The 18,780-nt window shown below is 40.3% G+C and overlaps 1 protein-coding gene across 3 annotated transcripts; it reads left to right on the forward strand.

Annotated features, from left to right (window-relative positions):
* The first annotated feature begins 237 nt into the window (after positions 1 to 237).
* On the forward strand, positions 238 to 18,776 carry LOC149618611 (fatty acid synthase-like). 3 transcript variants are annotated; one of them, XM_089854879.1, is made up of 13 exons: positions 238 to 1,786; positions 1,854 to 2,006; positions 2,140 to 2,637; positions 3,853 to 4,083; positions 4,861 to 6,259; positions 6,326 to 8,368; positions 8,446 to 8,810; positions 8,871 to 9,326; positions 14,767 to 15,978; positions 16,100 to 16,545; positions 16,616 to 16,885; positions 17,071 to 17,325; positions 17,985 to 18,776. In XM_089854879.1, exons 1-13 carry the CDS (start codon positions 1,561 to 1,563, stop codon positions 18,093 to 18,095), a joined length of 7,665 nt encoding a protein of 2,554 aa, XP_089711005.1. In that variant the 5' UTR covers positions 238 to 1,560; the 3' UTR covers positions 18,096 to 18,776. The 3 variants fall into 3 exon arrangements, with proteins under 3 accessions (XP_089711005.1, XP_089711006.1, XP_089711007.1); XM_089854880.1 differs by lacking the exons at positions 238 to 1,786; positions 1,854 to 2,006; positions 2,140 to 2,637 and adding an exon at positions 2,765 to 2,907; XM_089854881.1 differs by lacking the exons at positions 238 to 1,786; positions 1,854 to 2,006; positions 2,140 to 2,637 and adding an exon at positions 3,210 to 3,756.
* The last annotated feature ends 4 nt before the right edge of the window (positions 18,777 to 18,780 follow it).

An 18,780-nucleotide genomic window follows, 5' to 3' on the forward strand; every position in this document is an offset into this window, starting at 1 on the left:
CCGCGTATATCCTAAAACCAAACGATGATAATAGAGTAGAAGCCAATGATACAGATTAGTGTCTATGTGGAATAGACGGAAGACCAGTGGATGGTGGTGTTAGAAGCCAATGATACAGATTGGTGTCTATATGGAATAGACGGAAGTCCAGTGGATGGTGGTGTTAGAAGCCATTGTAAGTGCGGACTGGTGTCAATGTGGGATTGACAAAGAATAGAAGATGGTGGTGGTGGAAGCAAGAAAAGTACCAGACTGGTGTTCATATGGGATGGACGAAGACCAAACATGGTGGTGTGAGAACTCAAGTATAGAGTAGCCAACGGAGAGAAATACAATTTTCCAAATTTCTGTGAACTGTCAATGCGGTCCGGAAATTGGGAACACGTTTGCTCCGATACGCAAACTGCGAACGCGGTCACGTGGGTGTAACAACGGACAGACAGACACACACACAGACAGACAGACACACACACAGACAGACAGACAGACACGGCCGTTACAGAACCTCTCCTGGACTACGTCACACGGAGAGGTAAAAAGAGTGAGATGATCCAGAAAACGAAATTTAAGGGAACGTTTCTAGCAGCAGACTACGTGTAAAACGAGCTATCTTACTGGCGGAGTGTATGAGCCAATCATCGTTTGGACTAACACGATACGCAACATACAGAGAAGCTTCATTACAGGGGTCAATGGCGGCGCCCATATAAGTTAATTAATGGTATTTCATTGAAAAGCTGGAATCGTTATTAAAAAATAAAACCCGGATCTTTGCACTTACGCTACTTATAAATATATCAAGGAGAAAAAAAGTAGACTTGTCTATTCCTTTAACGTTTTAGATCCAATTTTTCATTTTAATTTAGCGGGAAAAAAACTCATTTGGTCTTAGGTGAAATTAATTTATCAATGCAATCTGAATTCATTTTGATTTTTAAAATTAATATGAGGTATTTCACGTTAGCAAAAGGTCTCGTAACACTGCCTTTAATACAGTAAGACAAGACACGTTTAACCGCAGGAAAGTTAAGACTTTAATGGTGTTGAAATGTTCTTGATTTAAATATTTAAATATGATCTGAACTAATATCGTATATTTTCCTTTTAATAAACTTAAATTTAAATAATATTTACTTATATAAATGTACATATATATTGAAGGTGAACATTCAGCAGGACTTAGTCGAGGGTTAGAACTGTCGTGTCTCATAGCCCTGGACTTAAAGTTTACGATAGAGTTCTTAACCATCAGATAGGAAATTTTCTTACTTCAAGTTAAATCTAACACCTCAATCTCTAAAGAGTTATTGAGAATAGTTCGACATAAGTTGGTCAAAGTTTGATTTACATCGATTATTAAAAATCAGGTAGGATGACTTAATTTATTTTATCTCTCCTGAAGCGTCTATTTATGGGCACGATATTTACCGGGAGTATTTAGACTTTTAGTGAAATTGGCTTGACGTTTGTATACAACCAATGCACTACAGACAAAGAGCCAAGGGCTTTCAGATCTCTGTTAAAATCTAATTTGTGAATTAATACTATCTTAAAGGAACCATGTGGGAGAATAGTGATTTCAAACCGGAAACTGTCCTTGAGACAGACCATGATGACAAGAACACGAGAACTAGCTCCAAGATGCCAAAGTGGGAAGTCAAAGACGACATAGTCATTTCCGGAATATCCGGACGCTTCCCGAAAAGTGACGACATGGAAGAATTTGAAAGAAACTTGTTAAACAAGGTGGACCTCGTATCTGAAGATGGCTGCCGATGGAAATCGGGTAACAAGAAGGTTCATAACCCCGATTATATGCTAACTTTTAATTTTTATTTTAACTTTATCGATAGGTATATTTGGGATTCCAACTCGACAGGGAAGACTGAAAGATATAACCAAGTTTGATGCCGATTATTTCGGTCTTGATGAAAAACTGGTCGAAAATATGGATTGCCAACAACGAATCCTTTTGGAGGTAGTTTACGAGGCCATTGTCGATGCTGGTATGGATTGTTATAATTATTAAAGATTCCAATATGTACCTTATCGAGTTATATGAATATGAGTCCCATTATGATAAGTAACATCTTTATCTGTATATTCACACTCACTAATTGGTACACCTATTGCTCCTAGGGTATAGTGCTGAATCTTTACGAGGCAAAAACATTGGAGTGTTTCTTGGCCAGTGCATCAACGAGACTGACGAAGCTTTTACTGCCGATGTTGATAAGATTTGCGGAATAATTCCTTTGAGTAGTACCCGGTCTATAGCGTCTAAAAGAATCTCATTTGAGTACGACTTCAGAGGTCCGAGTTTAGCCATAGACACAGCGTGCTCTTCCACTTTATACGCTTTCCATCAAGCCGTCCTCTCAATGCGTAGCAACCAGTGTGAAGCCGCCATTGTTTGCGGTACTACAGTCATATTGAAAGCTGCCGCGTCTCTACAATTCCACTCCCTGGGTATGTTGGCCAAAGACGGAAAATCCAAGACTTTCGACAACAGCGCAAATGGTTACGTACGGTCTGAATCCATCTCGGCGGTACTTCTACAGAAATCCAAAGATGCTCGTAGAGTCTACGCCACTGTTGTGCACACCAAAATCAACGCTGATGGCATGAAAAATGAAGGTATGTAACTGCAATCAGTTCCGTTTCAAAAAATTTAAAAATATAATGAGAGATAAATCGTAATCAGTATAACAAAAATTAAATATAGTCTGGTTTTGTTATAACAAAGTACTGCAAGATATTAACACACAGCGTTACCTCTGACCTTTCCCCGTACTATATAAGCATCGTCTGCTTATGACATTAAGTCAGTCATTCTCCACTACTAGAATGTAGTAGTATGCTCGAGCATAGGGCGTCTTGCCCTGGTATTGGACTTCATCGTTATTAGTAATTATTATTATTATTATTTCTTTAATTGTATTAATGCAAGTCGGCATTATTTATTGTTTAATTAGTTAGTTAATAAAGTATGATTGAATCTAAGGAACCAGTATAGTTTATTCTTAGTTATAGCCAAGTCTTTAATGGCCACGTGCGAATGGGGCGAGTTTATAAATCTCGCAAGCGTGGTTACAATATAGCTCTGCAAATAGAATTAGACACGAAAACTACACTAAGCCTTGGCTAGATATCAGCGGCTGAGGCCCATTTCGAGCCGCCGGCGCCCGGGCTTGCCGTAACGGCGAGAACAGAGAAATACCTCGTTTAAAATACAGATGCACGGCGTCTTAAATAGTCCAAGCAAAAGCTACCCAGATTGATAAAAACTAAATATTATAAGATTTTCTTTAAATTTCAACATAAATATAGCTCTGCGAATAGAATTAGACACGAAAACTACACTAAGCCTTGGCTAAATATCAGCGGCTGAGGCCGAGCGGCCCATTTCGAGCCGCCGGCGGCCGGGCTTGCCGTAACGGCGAGAACAGAAAAATACCTCGTTAAAAAACAGATGTACGGCGTCTTAAATAGTCCAAGCAAAAGCTACCCAGATTGATAACTTTTAACGCATTACTCCCAAATAATCTTTGGTATTGTGAAGAGTTTTATCTTAAAAATATTTTAGAAACCCTACTCTGTCTATAGTAGTTCTCGAATTTATGTACCTGGTAAATCGGTTCTTAAGGCGGAAGGATGGCAAGGATCCGAACGAGCCGCGTTACTGAACTATTTCCCTCCGCGTAAGGGGAGGTTCTTTCCTAGGAGCTTAGAGAATATCGTGTAGCTCCCCCAGGCGTATGTTACGTACTTCATGTGTAAAGCCTAATCGGCTTCTGATATTATACACATATTTAGTTTTAAATGTTTTATCTAATGCTATCCTTTTTGTAGGAATTACCTTTCCATCTTCACAAATGCAGGCACGTTTGTTACGAGCTGTATTGGGCGAAGCGAATTTGGACGGAAATGATTATTCGTACCTCGAAGCTCATGGCACTGGTACCAAAGTTGGAGACCCAACTGAAGCAGCGGCAATTTCAAATGCAATACTTCGCAACAGAAACGAACCTTTACTAGTTGGATCAATTAAATCGAACATGGGACACTCTGAAGGAGGCTCCGGTAGGCCTATGTTGTTATTTCTCATGATGAGCAATTTTTCTACGTAAATCTCATATCCATGAAATATATTGAAAAATCACTTATAAGCACCCCCTCCCCGAATCTGCTAATTTTTTTAAGGGAGATGAGAACCCATTTTTTGATTCTTGTTATTCTTTCATGCATACATTTTTCCAGACAAATAACCGACGATTATAGAATGTATTGTTAACCTATACAGTTTATTATACAGTGTGTTTCTGATAAGTATGTCATAAATTCAAGGGTGTGTTCTTTAGGTCAGACTAAGTGATAAGTGTCAAAGAACATGGGGTCTAAAACATTTAATTTCGGAAGTATAAGTCCCCAGACATTAGCCCCTAAAAGAGGTAAATTGGCAAACGTTTACACTATTTCAATAACCTCCATTTCTAAGAATGTTAATGAATCTTTATCTAGCATAAAAGTACTTTTAAAGGAAAAAATGTGTCTAATCTGGTTTAGTTAGAGTAACTAAAAGTGTAGTAGTTAAAACTAAACATTTGCTACTTAAGTGAATAGATTTTTTACACTTGCCTTTAGCAAAGAAAAGTTTGCTTCGATTTTCTAACTGCAAATGCGGTGACAGACACACACCGACACATCCAGTGTAATACCTCTCCGTGACGTCATCGTCACTTGGAGAGGTCAAAATATAGAACGAATCATTTAAGATAGCATCAACAAGCATTGCATATAGATCATTATTTATTTTATATGCTATTATCAAAAATAATAACACATATATTTCTCTCCCAGGACTTACATCCATAGCAAAAGTACTAATTGCCATGGAGACCGGACTCATTCCGCCCAATCTGCATTACAATAATCCCAATACTAATATTCCGACCTTATTGGATGGACGTTTGAAGGTGGTAAGCGAAGCAACACCTTTGAAAGCCGGTGCTGTAGTGGGAATCAACAGTTTTGGATTTGGAGGGGCGAATGCTCACGTTATCTTGAAAGGCAACCCCGAAAGAAACAATCAACGATCTTCCTCGAGAACCTTTCCACGATTGGCTTTATGCTGCGGACGAACCAAAGAAGCTGTAGAGAACGTTTTTGACGAAATTCGTAAGCAAAGATTCTCGGACGAAGCTTTGACACTACTAGAAGAGACTTCCAAAGCCCCAACCAGTGGAATGCCGTACAGAGGATTCATGCTGATTAAAAATTACGAAGAAAAACTCATTAAACATATCGATCTAGCGTCATCGACCATTCGACCCGTATGGTTTGTGTTTTCTGGACTGGATTCTGAGTGGCCGACGGCGGCTAAAGAAATGATGCAATTGAAGCCTTTTGCAAATTCAATAAGGCGATCAGCAGAAATATTACAACCATTAGACTTCGACCTGCTTGATCTCGTTAACGAAGGTCTAAAAGAGAATTGCAACCTCCTAACTTCCTTCATCTCGATGGTAGTCACTCAGATCGCCTTAGTGGATGTGTTGAGAGATCTAGATATCTTTCCAGAAGGTATAGTTGGTCACTCGGTGGGTGAATTTGCTTGCGCTTATGCGGATGACCATTTCACTGCAAAAGAAACTATTCTGGCCGCTTACTGGACTGCCAGGTGTTGCGAACGTGCACAAATACCAGTAGGAGAAATGGCTGTTGTCGGAATATCGTGGCGTGAGGCAAACTATCTTTGTCCGGAAGGCGTATTTCCAGTCTGTAATAATTCCATGGATTGCGTTACAATAGCTGGGCCTCCTCATAGCCTTAGAGAATTTCTCGGCAAAATGCGGGCTCAAGGAGTTTTTGTTAAGGAAGTTGAATGTTTTCAACTGCCGTTCCATAGTCCCTATATCAACCCACTCGGAAAAGAATTGTCAAACACTTTGAATAAAGTTATTTCTAAAGGTCAACAACGAAATAGCCGTTGGATTACTTCATCTATACTTGAAAAAGCTTGGAATAATCCGTTGGTTGAGTTCTGCTCTCCAGAATATTTCGCCAACAATATAACATCGCCAGTCTTTTTTCACGAAGCCATGAAGCATGTCCCGAAGAATGCGATTGTCGTAGAGATAGCCTGTCAAGGCATTCTGGAATCCATGGTCAAAGAAGCGCTCGGTTCGGAGTGTGAATACATTTCGTTGATGAATAAAGACTCTGAAGATTTAACATTTTTCTTATCATCAATTGGAAAGTGAGTTATATTTAATCGAGTAACTTCGCCTTCGTCAAATTTCTAATTTAACCTATTTCATATTAGGTTATACAACTTGGGTCTAAACCCAGCTGCAAAGAAGTTGTACTCTCCAATATCTTATCCAGTCCCTCGTGGAACTCCTAGACTCTCAACTCTTGTGAAATGGAACCACTCTAAATCTCATAGAGTTCCCACGATGAATAACTTTGAGGACACTAAACCGACCTTGGTAAATTCATTTTACGCAAACTCATCCAGTTCTTCCGAGGACGACTATTACATTGTGGGTCATAAAATTGATGGACGTGTATTGTACCCGGCGACTGGCTACCTCATGTTGGCTTGGAAAACCCTGGCCAAACAGGAGATGAGTAATTTCGAAATCTTACCCGTAGTTTTTGAAGATGTCATTCTTCATCGTGCAACTATCATGCCGGATACAGGTTATGTTAAATTCCAAGTAGCCCTTTACAAAAACAGAGAATTCAAAATTTGCGAAGGAAGTTCTGTGGTTGTCAGCGGTAAAATCTATGTACCAGAAGACCCGTCCTTGAATTTGGAGAAAGAAATCAAGAAGTCACCCCTGAGAAAGGACATGGTTACGGATTTCATAATAAATAAGAAAGAATTTTACAAGGAACTGCTTCTGAGAGGATACGAGTACGGACCCACTTTCCAGGGAGTTATTGAAGTAGAGTCAAACAGCTTGAATGGCAAGTTACGATGGGATGGCAATTGGGTGACATTCATGGATGCTATGCTTCAATTTCCAATCCTCGGACAGAAACACAGAGGGCTTTATCTACCGACAAAATTGCAACGGGTTAAAATAGACCCTAGGAAGCAACCGATTGCTTCTCAAGTCTCAGAATTAGAAATATTTTTTGATCCTTACATCAACGCGTGTTCTTCTGGAGCAGTAGAAATGGAGGGACTTGGCGTTAGCGCAACAGCACGTCGTCAAGGCTCTCATTGTTCCCCGATTCTTGAGGAATATCAATTCGTTCCTAACAACGACTCCAACGTATTGACAGACGATGAGAAAAAGGTTATGGTTGAATATAAAAATGTTAGTTCTACAATTTGTAGAAATATCTTGAAAGCCAGCGGCATGAATGAAGCCCAAAGACTGGAATTTTTACGTGGCTCTGAAGAAGCTTCTGACGATTTGGTCAGTTCGTACTTCGACAAAAATGCCGACGAACACAGCATGATGAAAACTTTGAAAGAGATCCTCGATGACTTGTTGTCACCTAGAGAAATCCATGACTTGAAAGGGACCATAGATAAGGTAGTTGAAAATAACAAGACATCACTCGCAAAAGACATGTTCTCCACATCCTTGTTAAATGAGAAATGTTTAAGGGCATCATTGGATTTGGTAGTAGAAAATACGCCAACCATGCTGAAACTGAATATATTGGAGTTAGCTGTTGAAACCACGATTGCACCACACTTGCTTAACTACATCAGCAAATACCACTTGATCACGCGAGCCAATTACACTATCGGTGAAGTGGTTAAAGATTCTAGCTTGGACTATTCCAGTCTTGGTGACAATGTCAACGTAATTTCCTGGGATTTGTATTCGAAGGAGGGACCTTCTGACGCCTATGATTTGGTTGTCGCTAAGGATCTCCGTGCAGCTGGCCGTCGAGAAATATGTCTTAAAACTGCAATGCAATCAATTGCTCTGGCAACTAAATGCAATGGTTTCGTGTTACTGATCGAAAGAACGAGTTTAACACCAGCGGAGATACTTCTTTCTCACGGTTATGATAAAATCTTATCGGAAGACAACATTGTTGCTGTTAGTAAGAGCGTTGGGCTGACCATGATCGCCAAGAAATCGGACAGCCTATCTTCAAGTCTTTATATAATGAGGAAACAAAAGGCTTCGTTAGATGCGATTCCGAAACAGACAGTGTTAGAGATAGATAGCCGTAACTACGATTCTTGGGTCGAGCCTTTGAAAGAAGCAGTGAAAAATCTGGATGGTTCTACTGAAGGTGAAAATTTGTGGTTATTTGCAAATAACACTGATACCGGAATTATCGGCCTGGTCAACTGTCTTCGACAAGAAACTGGTGGTGGACAGAAAATACGGTATGTTTTAGACTTGTACGACTTGTGATAAGGCTAATCAAAGTGGTACTGTACATTAAAATTGTTTCAAAATTTAGATGCGTCTTCAATGCAAACTACGATAAGCCTCTACCAAAGTTTGATATAGCTGTCCCATTTTATGCCGAAGTAGTAGAGAAGAATCTTTTGTTCAATGTGAGGGGAAATGGTCAATGGGGTACCTTTCGTCATTTTGGACTTCCTCCTCCAAACGAGAGTTCTACTGTCTTGACTCAACACGCCTACGTCGATGTTCTAACTCGTGGTGACTTGTCTACTTTAAGATGGATTATGTCTCCTCTTTGCTTTCACAACAAAAAAAACTGTCAACCTAAAACAAAACTTTGTCAAATTTATTACTCGTCATTAAACTTTCGAGACATCATGATAACCACCGGAAAACTTCCAGCAAACGCTCTTCCCGGTAAGATTAATTTAAAATTTTCTTGTAAGACAAATGACTGTATCTCCTTGTTTTCGTTAGGTAATTTATCACCCAATGAATGCATTTTGGGCTTTGAATTTTCTGGTCGAGAAGACACTCAAGAAGGTAGACGCGTAATGGGAATGGCAACTAGCAAAGCACTAGCAACAGAAGTGCTAGCAGACACTGGCCTCCTTTGGGAGGTGCCCAACCACTGGACATTAGCAGAAGCGAGTACGGTTCCAGTCGCGTACTGTACGGCGTACTATGCTTTAATTATTCGAGGTAAAATGAAGCCGGGCGAAAGTGTTCTAATTCATTCCGGAAGTGGTGGTGTTGGACAAGCGGCCATTGCAGTCTGTTTAAGTATGGGTTGTCGAGTTTACACCACCGTGGGTTCGAAGGAAAAGCGAGAGTACCTTAAGAAGCGGTTCCCACAATTGAAAGACAACCATATTAGCAACTCCCGAGACGTTTCGTTCGAGTTTGACATTAAAAATGAAACCAAAGGAAGAGGTTAGTATACATGCGTTATGTAATTTAGACGAAGGCAACCACACTTTTCAGCTTTCAAATTGTCTATCAAAACCTATGAGAACGGCAATTCCTGAAACTAAAACAGTCCACATTTTTCAATATAAGCCAAATAATTTGCTCAGCATTTTGTGTGTCCCCATTAACCAAGCTATATATATTTAAATCTTCCATCTATTAGTAAAATCAGTAGAAATTTCTCTTATTTTTCATATTATTTCATCATGCTTTTCACAAATTCTATAACTAAATCGCAGAACCACATATGTGAGTTTCTTAGTTAATAGTGTTACGTATGTGTGCACGAGTAAATAACGACTAAGGTTAGTTCTAGTAAAGCTTGTTTATTCGGCAAGGTCTAGCACTGTAATGTCTATTTTAGAGCATACTAGTTTACAGAACAACTATGTTTATTGCTAGTCACGCCGCCTAGCGGTGTGACGTCATCTTATGTAACATGTTTCTTTTTTATTTTTTTTTTTTTTTAGTTATAAATGCCTCCTGAACAAAATTCTGCTTAAATGGTAATTTACACAAAACTAGGTTAATTAAAATTCTGCCTAAACAGTAATTACATAAAACTAGGTGAATTTTAAGAATTTTGATAACGCTTCGGTGTGATTATTTGCCGCCCACTTCTAGAACTTTTGCCAGTTTCTTGTAGTTGAGCTTGAGGCATTTGAGGCCCTGGCAACTTTTCTTGAGCCGTTAGTAGTGGTCTCTCGGGTATCCTTGTTATTCCAATAGAGGTTGTTGTCCTTCTTCTCTGATTTTCTTGCTCTTTACCAATTCGCCAGGAAATTTGACATCTACTAATTTCTCCCTCTGTACGCTTCGGAATCATCGCTTTCGCCGTGATTGGCTTTGGGGTCATTGTATTTGTCATCGATGTATTGGTCATAATTTCGTGGTGTAGATTTTCATACGTTGGTCTCAGGTGTATTCTATTTCTTCTATATTGTGCTCCGTTCGGTGTCGTGATTATATAGGAATCGGGTTCATTTGCGATGCCAGTGATTGTTGCTTTTTGCCAGCTACGAGGGCCAACACTGAAGAGAATATTTTCGCCAATATTGAAAGAATTCATATGGGTATTGGGACGTGAATCATGTTTTGCCATTCGCGCTCTTCGAGCTTCTAGTGCTTGCCATGTGCGTTGTAATGGGAAGTGAGGCTTCAAGATGGCGGAAGTTGTTGTTGCTGGTGTCCGAATCACACGACCCATTAACATTTCTGACGGAGCCGGAAGGTCTTGGAGAGGTGTGGCTCGATATTCAAGTAAAATGTAGTGTGGATCTACTCCAGTCTGAGCGGCTTTGTTGAGAAGATTTTTTACCGTTTGAATGTGCCTTTCTACCATCCCGTTGGATTGTGGGAAATGAGGACTTGATGTCCGGTGTTCTACTCCCCACTGCAATAGGAAGTGCGCAAACTCGGAAGAGTTGAAAGGTGGTCCATTGTCAGTAACTATCCTTTGTGGCGTCCCGTACCGTGCAAAATGAGGTTTTAAGGCTTTAATGACTGTTTTTGCATTTGTTGACCGTAATTCGTCAACTTCGACGAATTTGGAATGATAATCCACACATAGGAGAGCGGGTTTTCCTTCCGTATGAAATAAGTCTATTCCCACTGTTTCCCATGGGAGCATTGGTATTTCATGTGGTTTTGTTATGACGTGTGTATTTGCCCTGCTTCTTCTTAAGCAAATTTCACATTTCTGGATGACTTTAGAAATTTGATCTGTCATGCCTGGCCAGTACACATGCATTCTTGCTTTTCGAAGGCAGGTGTTAATTCCTTGATGAGCACCATGAAGTTGATCAATTATCATGGGCCGTAGCGATAAAGGGACGATCAAACGGTCCCCTCTGTACAGTAAGCCTTGATCGCTATGAATTTCATTCTTGATGGGCCAATAGGAAGCTAGATTTGCGTCAACCATAGATGCGTATTTGGGCCATCCGTGCTGGACATAGTGTTGAAGCTTCTGCATGTTCATGTCTTGGCGTATGGCATGTTGAAAGTCCAGAACTTTGTCCCGTGACATGACAGTCATAGAATACAATGCTGTTGCGGGCCCTTCCAGGAAATCGGTGTTGATGCCTAAGGTCGGAGTAGGTGAACGCGAAAGTGCATCGGCTATGTACATTTGCGACCCTGGCACATATTTGAGTGTCAGGTCGTAACGGGCAAGTCGGAGAACCATCCGTTGTAGTCGGGGTGATAGTGTAGCGATGGGTTTTTTCATTATGGCAAGTAATGGGTTATGGTCAGTTTCAACCGTAACCCTATTACCAACAATATAATAGTTGAAATGTTCAACAGCGTAGACAATCGCGAGCATTTCTTTCTCTGTTTGCGCATAGCGCTGTTGTGTTTCTGTCAAAGTGGTGGAAGCGTATTCTATCGGTTGACCGTCCTGCAAAAGGACCGCTCCAATGCCAAATTGACTGGCGTCGACGGAAATAAGGTTCTCTTTGTCGGGATTATAAAAAGCTAATACGGGAGCTTTCGTGATGTCTTCTTTCAGGCGGTCGAAAAGGCGTTGTGTATTGGCGTCCCATATGAATTCAGATGTTGCTTTTAATAATGTCCTCAGGTGCATCGTCTTTTCGGAGTGGCGTTCTATAAATTTACTAAGGTAATTTATTATTCCAAGAAACCTTTGCAACTCTTTCTTGTTTCTCGGGGGAGTGAGAGACTGAACAGCAGCTATTTTCTTAGGATCTACTTGCACCCCGTACTGTGGGATTATATGACCCAGATAGGAAATTCTTGGAACCGCAAGTTGAAGTTTCTTGGCACTGAATGTTACTCCATTAGCCCGTGCCCGTGTTAAAACGGCTTTTAAGATGTCGTTGTGATGTGAGATTCCAGTACCAGCCAGCAGGAAGTCATCTGTCGATATATACACGCCTGGAATATCTCCAAAAATCTCATGCATTACCTGCTGACAGATTTCAGAAGCACTTGATATTCCAAAAAGGAGACGTAGAAAACGGAATCTACCGTACGGCGTGGCAAACGTACACAAGTACGAGCTTTCTTCAGTCAGCTTGATCTGCCAAAAAGCAGATGTTGCATCCAGCACAGTGAAGACTTTGCAACCTTGTAGATTGCTAAATATTTCTTGAGTTTGTAGTGTTGACGTTTGATGGATATATTTAGATTTCTCGGGTCCAGACAGACTCGAATTTCTGTTTCTTCGTTCCGGTTAGTAGACTGAACTGTTTGTTGTGTTGGTTGTTTTTTAGCTTTCGGGACTACTACAATTGGGTGAGCCCAGTCCGTGGGTTTCGTAACTGGCTCAATTACTCCTAGTGCGACCATCCTTTGAAGTTCTTTCTTTAAAGGCTCGCGAAAAGCATGAGGTATGCTACGCGGCGGAACAATTACTGGCTTGGCGTCGGCTCGTAAGGTAATATTATGAAATCCGGGCAGACAACCCATAGGACCAAATACGTCTTGGAATTCCGCAATGATTTCTGACGGAGCTGCGATAATATTTGGTGATTGGAGTACATTGACTTGAGTTGGTGCTAATGCTGATGTGACAATGTTCGGTATGTGAGCGTCTGTTTCGATACGCTGAATCAGACCCAATTGTGTTGATGTACTTGCGCCTAGGATGGGTAAGGTCTGCTGTGGCGTTATGTAAAAGTGGCAAGAGCGAGAGGCATTCGATGATGATGCAAAGATGTCAATACAGCCCAGCATGGGAACTTGATGTCCTGAGTAGGACATGATTCGTCGAGATGTTGGTTGTATCATGGGAGGATTTATCAGCTGGTGGTAGACATCGTAGGGCAAGACGTTCACCTGGGATCCAGTGTCGATTTTGAAGTGCACCGGGTAATTACCAAGGCATATCGTTGCCAGCCAAGTGTTGGCGTCGGTCTGGGTTGAAAGTTCATCAATAGTAAGGAGATGAACATAAAACGGGTCAGTGTCAAAAAGTGCCGCTTCCCCCAGGTATTCTGAAGGATCCGCAAATGGCGGAGGTTGATATGACTGAACCGCTGTCATGGCGTTATGGTCCTGAAAAACATCATTATCTGGTGTAGTCGGAGGGTAGATTTCATCTTGTTGGTAGTGGTTTTGGTTTGAATCTGAGGTATGGTGCCATGGATTAAGCTCAGTCAGGGCAAAGACGGAAGTACAGACTCTGGCCCAGTGATTCTGACCGCCACACTTCGCACATCTGGACCCGTTTGCTGGACAAGTGCGAGGAGCGTGTTGTAAACCACACCGAGGACAAGGTGGGTTAGTATGTGTTGCACGATAGTTAAGGCTGGCCCGTGGAAAAGCTGATGTTTGAGATCGTCTAGGACCTGGAGACAAGGATTGATGACGTAAGGCGTTGGGATATTGTTGTCGTCTATGAAAAGGTGGTCGTGAACGATGATGCAATGCATCCACCGTAACTGGCGGTGGTGAGGTTGGTACACGTAGTGTATTGTTCGTTGTTGCTTTCATGACTGATGAGAATGCAATCGCACTCTCCACTGCACGACATTCGGAGATGGCTTGTGTTAAAGTAACATTTCGAATCGTTAAAAGTTTGGTTTGCAAGTCTTTACTATGAATGCCTTCAACTATTTGTGAGCAAATAAGCGAATCGCGGACTGCATCGAGATCACAGTGGTTTATTTTAGTTTTCAATTCAGTCACAAAAGAGTCAAACGATTGCGTTAAGCCTTGGCGAGTTGAAAAGAATAGATGCCGCGAAAGAGTCACGTTTTTGTACGGCGCGAAGTAAGCCGAGAAAGCGTCATAAATTTGCCGTAATGTTCGCGGAAGGGCCGTACCGTTAATATCCGTTAAGATTGGAATGTCTAAAATTTTATATAGCTTCCTACCTTCTGTTCCAATAATATGCAGGAAGGTATTGATTTGCGTATCCGCATTTTTCTTGCTCAGTTCTGTAGCCTTGGCAAAGATATCAAACTCCTCTAGCCAATCTTCCCAGGCATCCGCCGAATTTTGACCGGGGGTAAAGGGCGCCGGCGCGTGAAACGTAGCCATGTGAATCGCGGAACCAACAAAAAAAAAACTTGCCGCAAAGGCTTACTTGTCTAATTTGTCTAATTCACGTTATCCGCGTTTAGTTCAATTGTTGGGCTCAGCGCTTGATTTCTTGTTTCTTTTCACACCCCACTTCTGACACCATGTTACGTATGTGTGCACGAGTAAATAACGACTAAGGTTAGTTCTAGTAAAGCTTGTTTATTCGGCAAGGTCTAGCACTGTAATGTCTATTTTAGAGCATACTAGTTTACAGAACAACTATGTTTATTGCTAGTCACGCCGCCTAGCGGTGTGACGTCATCTTATGTAACAAATAGCTCAGTATTGTACTTCAGGAGTCTGTCAGCATACACCGATGGAAAACTTTAAAATAATTTCATTTACTAATTCTTAGGTGTTGACTTGGTTCTGAATTCGTTATCGGAAGAAAAGCTTCAAGCCAGCGTACGTTGCTTAGCACCGTCCGGACGCTTCTTGGAGATTGGGAAGTATGACCTTTCCAAGAACAATCCACTAGGCATGTCGGCCTTCCTTAAGAACGTCACCTTTCACGGAGTTCTTTTTGATGCGTTTTTCGAGAACAACCAGAATAACGCAGCAGACAAACGCCAAATAAATGACATAGTAACTGAAGGCATTAAAAACGGCACCGTTCGACCGCTCGATAGGACCATCTTTGATTCGAACCAAGTTGAGGACGCCTTTCGTTTCATGGCCAGCGGAAAACACATTGGCAAGGTTGTCGTTAAAATTCGAGAGGAAGAGGAGTTGAAGAAAATCAGACCCGCTCCTATTCTAATTCCGGCAATCCCTACAACGCACTGCAACCCGGAGAAAACATACATCGTAACTGGTGGGCTGGGAGGATTTGGTTTAGAGCTGGCCAATTGGCTGATCGAGCAAGGCTGTCATAAATTGCTGTTAACTTCGAGAACAGGTGTTCGAACTGGTTATCAAAAATTGTGCCTCAAGAAATGGACCAATAGAGGAGTTGTTGTTAAAATCTCCACTAATGACGCCGTGACTATGGAAGGTGCCGACGCCCTAATTCGGGAGGCCCAGGAGATTGGACCAGTTGGTGGGGTCTTTAACTTAGCCATGGTTTTAAAAGACGCAGTTCTGGGAAATCAATCTGTGGAAAACTTCGTAGCAGTCACCGATCCTAAAGTAAAAGGCACGATGCACTTAGATCAAGCCACGCGAAAGAGGTGCCCAGAGCTTGATTGGTTTGTAGTCTTCTCTTCGGTCACTTCTGGTAGAGGCAACATTGGACAGACTAACTACGGTTTTGCCAACTCGACCATGGAAAGGATTTGTGAGCGAAGACAAAAAGATGGTCTTCCTGGATTGGCAATTCAATGGGGAGCCATCGGTGACGTAGGCGTTGTAATGGAAACGATGGGTGGAAACGATATTGTTATTGGTGGATCACTGCCACAGAGGATGCAATCGTGTTTATCCACTCTCGACTACTTTCTGCAATTATCACATGAAGCCTTGCTCAACAAGACGGGTATGGCTGTCGTCTCGAGTATTGTTCCGGCTGAGAAAAATAAGTCGTTGGGTTCGAAGAAGGATCTCATCGGATCGATTTGTCGCATATTAGGTGAGTCAGCAACAATCTAGTTGATTATCTATGAATAATTTAGATTGTGTTTTATTTATGCGTACATTTATGACAGTTATTTTAATTAGTTTTTTTATTAAAAAATTCATTTTTAATTTAGGCTTGAAAGACATGAACAGTTTAAACAGAGACATGACTCTCGGAGAGCTTGGCCTCGATTCTCTCATGGCTGTGGAAGTTAGACAGATTCTTGAAAGAGAATATGAGCTCAATCTGTCCATGCAAGAAATCCGAGACTTAAACATTGACACCTTGGCTAAGATTGGTTCACTGCAAAACATTTCATCCGAACCATCTTTGGCGGACAACTCTAATAAAGAATCAAAAATTCACGTTAAAACTAACTATTCACTATTTCCTTCTGAGACCCTTGTACCGCTCAATGACATTAAATCTAACAAACCCGTGTTCATTGTACACCCCATTGAAGGTAATACAGTCTCGTTGAGAACGATGAGTTCCCATTTGAAGAACTCAGCCATTGGGTTGGAAAGCACTTTGGATGCACCTTTATCAATTTCAGAACTTGCGAGATATTATGTTGATGTAAGTTTGCGGTAAGAAGGTAAATTTAGACGTAAACCTAATTACCCAATTGGCGTGCACCTTTATTTAGAAAATTCGGGAAATTCAACCAGATGGTCCCTACCACCTATGCGGCTACTCATTCGGTGGCATGGTGGCATTTGAAATGGCATTATACCTGCAAAAGCAACATGGTCATGAAAGAGGCGTCAAGACGTTAACGCTTCTGGACGGAACTCCTGATATGCTGAAACTCATGGCCAACGAGGAGTACGGTGATCTTAAAACTTTTCAAGAAAATGGAGCTTTTCAAATAATGGAAAAGATTGCGCAATTGTACATCGGCGAGGAGAAAATCTTGGTAAACATCATACTGACTCTTGACTGAAATAAGATTCTTTCCACTATAAAATGTTGTTGTTGTCTATAATTCATTAATATATAATATTATCGTTAAATATAGTTTCGACCCACATTTAAGAGAGCATGTTTGAATACTTTTGGTTTTGTTGAATAATAATTTTGAAGATTACAATTTTACTTTAGCAGAATCTGGATGCAGTGAAAACTTCGACTAAGCTTGAAGACCTAAGCAAATTCACTTGTGCTTACTTACGCAAAGCTAAAGGAATGGAAATAAATGGGAAAGATCTCGAAGAAGCTGTAAAGGCTACCTTTCAAAGACTCATCAATGTCTATAACCATGAAACCAGTGAAAAATACATTGGAGACGTTACCTTGGTGAAAGCTACAGAATGGAACCGCGCGTCGGATCTGCCAGAAGATTACGGGCTAAGCAAGGTAATGCTGATTTATTATACAGTATGACTATTTTGCTGGATTACTGAATTCTGATCCATTATGACTATTTTGCTGGATTACTGAATCCTGATCTATTATGACTTTTTCGCTCAATTACTGAATTCTGATCCATTATGACCATTTTGCTGGATTACTGAATTCTGAGCCATTTTGACTTTTTCGCTCAATTTCTGAAATCTGAACCATTTTGACTATTTTGCTGAATTACTGAATTTTGAAAGGTTCCGACTATTTTCCTGAATTACTGAAAGCTGAACCATTTTGACTATTTTGCTGTATTACTGAATTCTGAACCATTTTGACTATTTTGCTGTATTACTGAATTCTGAACCATTTTGACTTTTTTTCGGAACTGAATTCTGAACTATTTTGACTTTTTTTCTGAACTGAATTCTGAACCATTTTGACTTTTTTCTGAACTGAATTCTGAACCATTTTGACTTTTTTTCGGAACTGATTTCTGAACCATTTTGACTTTTTTCTGAACTGAATTCTGAGCCATTTTGTAGTGGAAATCGAACCATTTTCAATAGTTCAGATATTAAGCAGATTAGTCAATCTCGCATATGGGACCAGTTATTTTGTTACGTCTGTTTCGACAAAAATCTTTAACAAATTTTCTTTTACGCGGTTTACAGATCGTTGACGGCACCATTGAATTGCACAACATAACTGGAAATCACACTTCAATTTTAGAAGAAGGAAATGCTGCTAAAATAGCGGAAATAATCAACAATAAGCTATTATAATCGATATAGAAGAGCTTACTATAGTCCTACCATATATCCCCCGTTAAGTATAACAACATAAAAACTTTTATATATACTGTTTGATATTATACGGAAATAATGGCATTGTTATGTAACCTCCGTAATTTACTGTTATTCAGTTTACACTTATTTAGCAAAACAGTGGAAGTTAAGGCCGATTAATATATAGCGTTTAATCTCACCAGAAAAAAATTAGTGTATGACAAACATTCCGTAAATTAGAACTGACTTTGTAGACAAAGATTTGAGAAATTAAAAGTAACTGGACAAAATTAATTGGCTGAAGTCCAGAAATTGAAATTAAAACCATCAAGATGATTTCTTTCAAGTTAAAATCGCATGCAATTTTCAATTGTGAAAAATTTCCAAAACAGTTAACTCAATACGAAAAACGTTATGTCCAATCAAAAACCATCCTTATTCATTGAATCTTAACGATGAAAGCGATAGCTTGCGTTTAAAACTTGAGTGAATGGTAATACAATACCATAACAGCAACGATGTCCATAAAATTACGTGGATTAATGTGTTGCAATATAATATAATTAAATTATGCCACAAATCTTTCTCAACGTCAATATTTTGTGCCAGGCATTCGGCAAACAACGCGTGCGTGTTTTGTATGGTAAAGAAAATAAAACGTTTCGACACGATAACAAATTTT

The sequence above is a fragment of the Phalangium opilio genome, unplaced genomic scaffold (genome assembly GCF_054372755.1).
Source record: "Phalangium opilio isolate 3A_F unplaced genomic scaffold, DU_Popi_V2 ptg000209l_1, whole genome shotgun sequence".
Lineage (NCBI taxonomy): Eukaryota > Metazoa > Arthropoda > Arachnida > Opiliones > Phalangiidae > Phalangium > Phalangium opilio.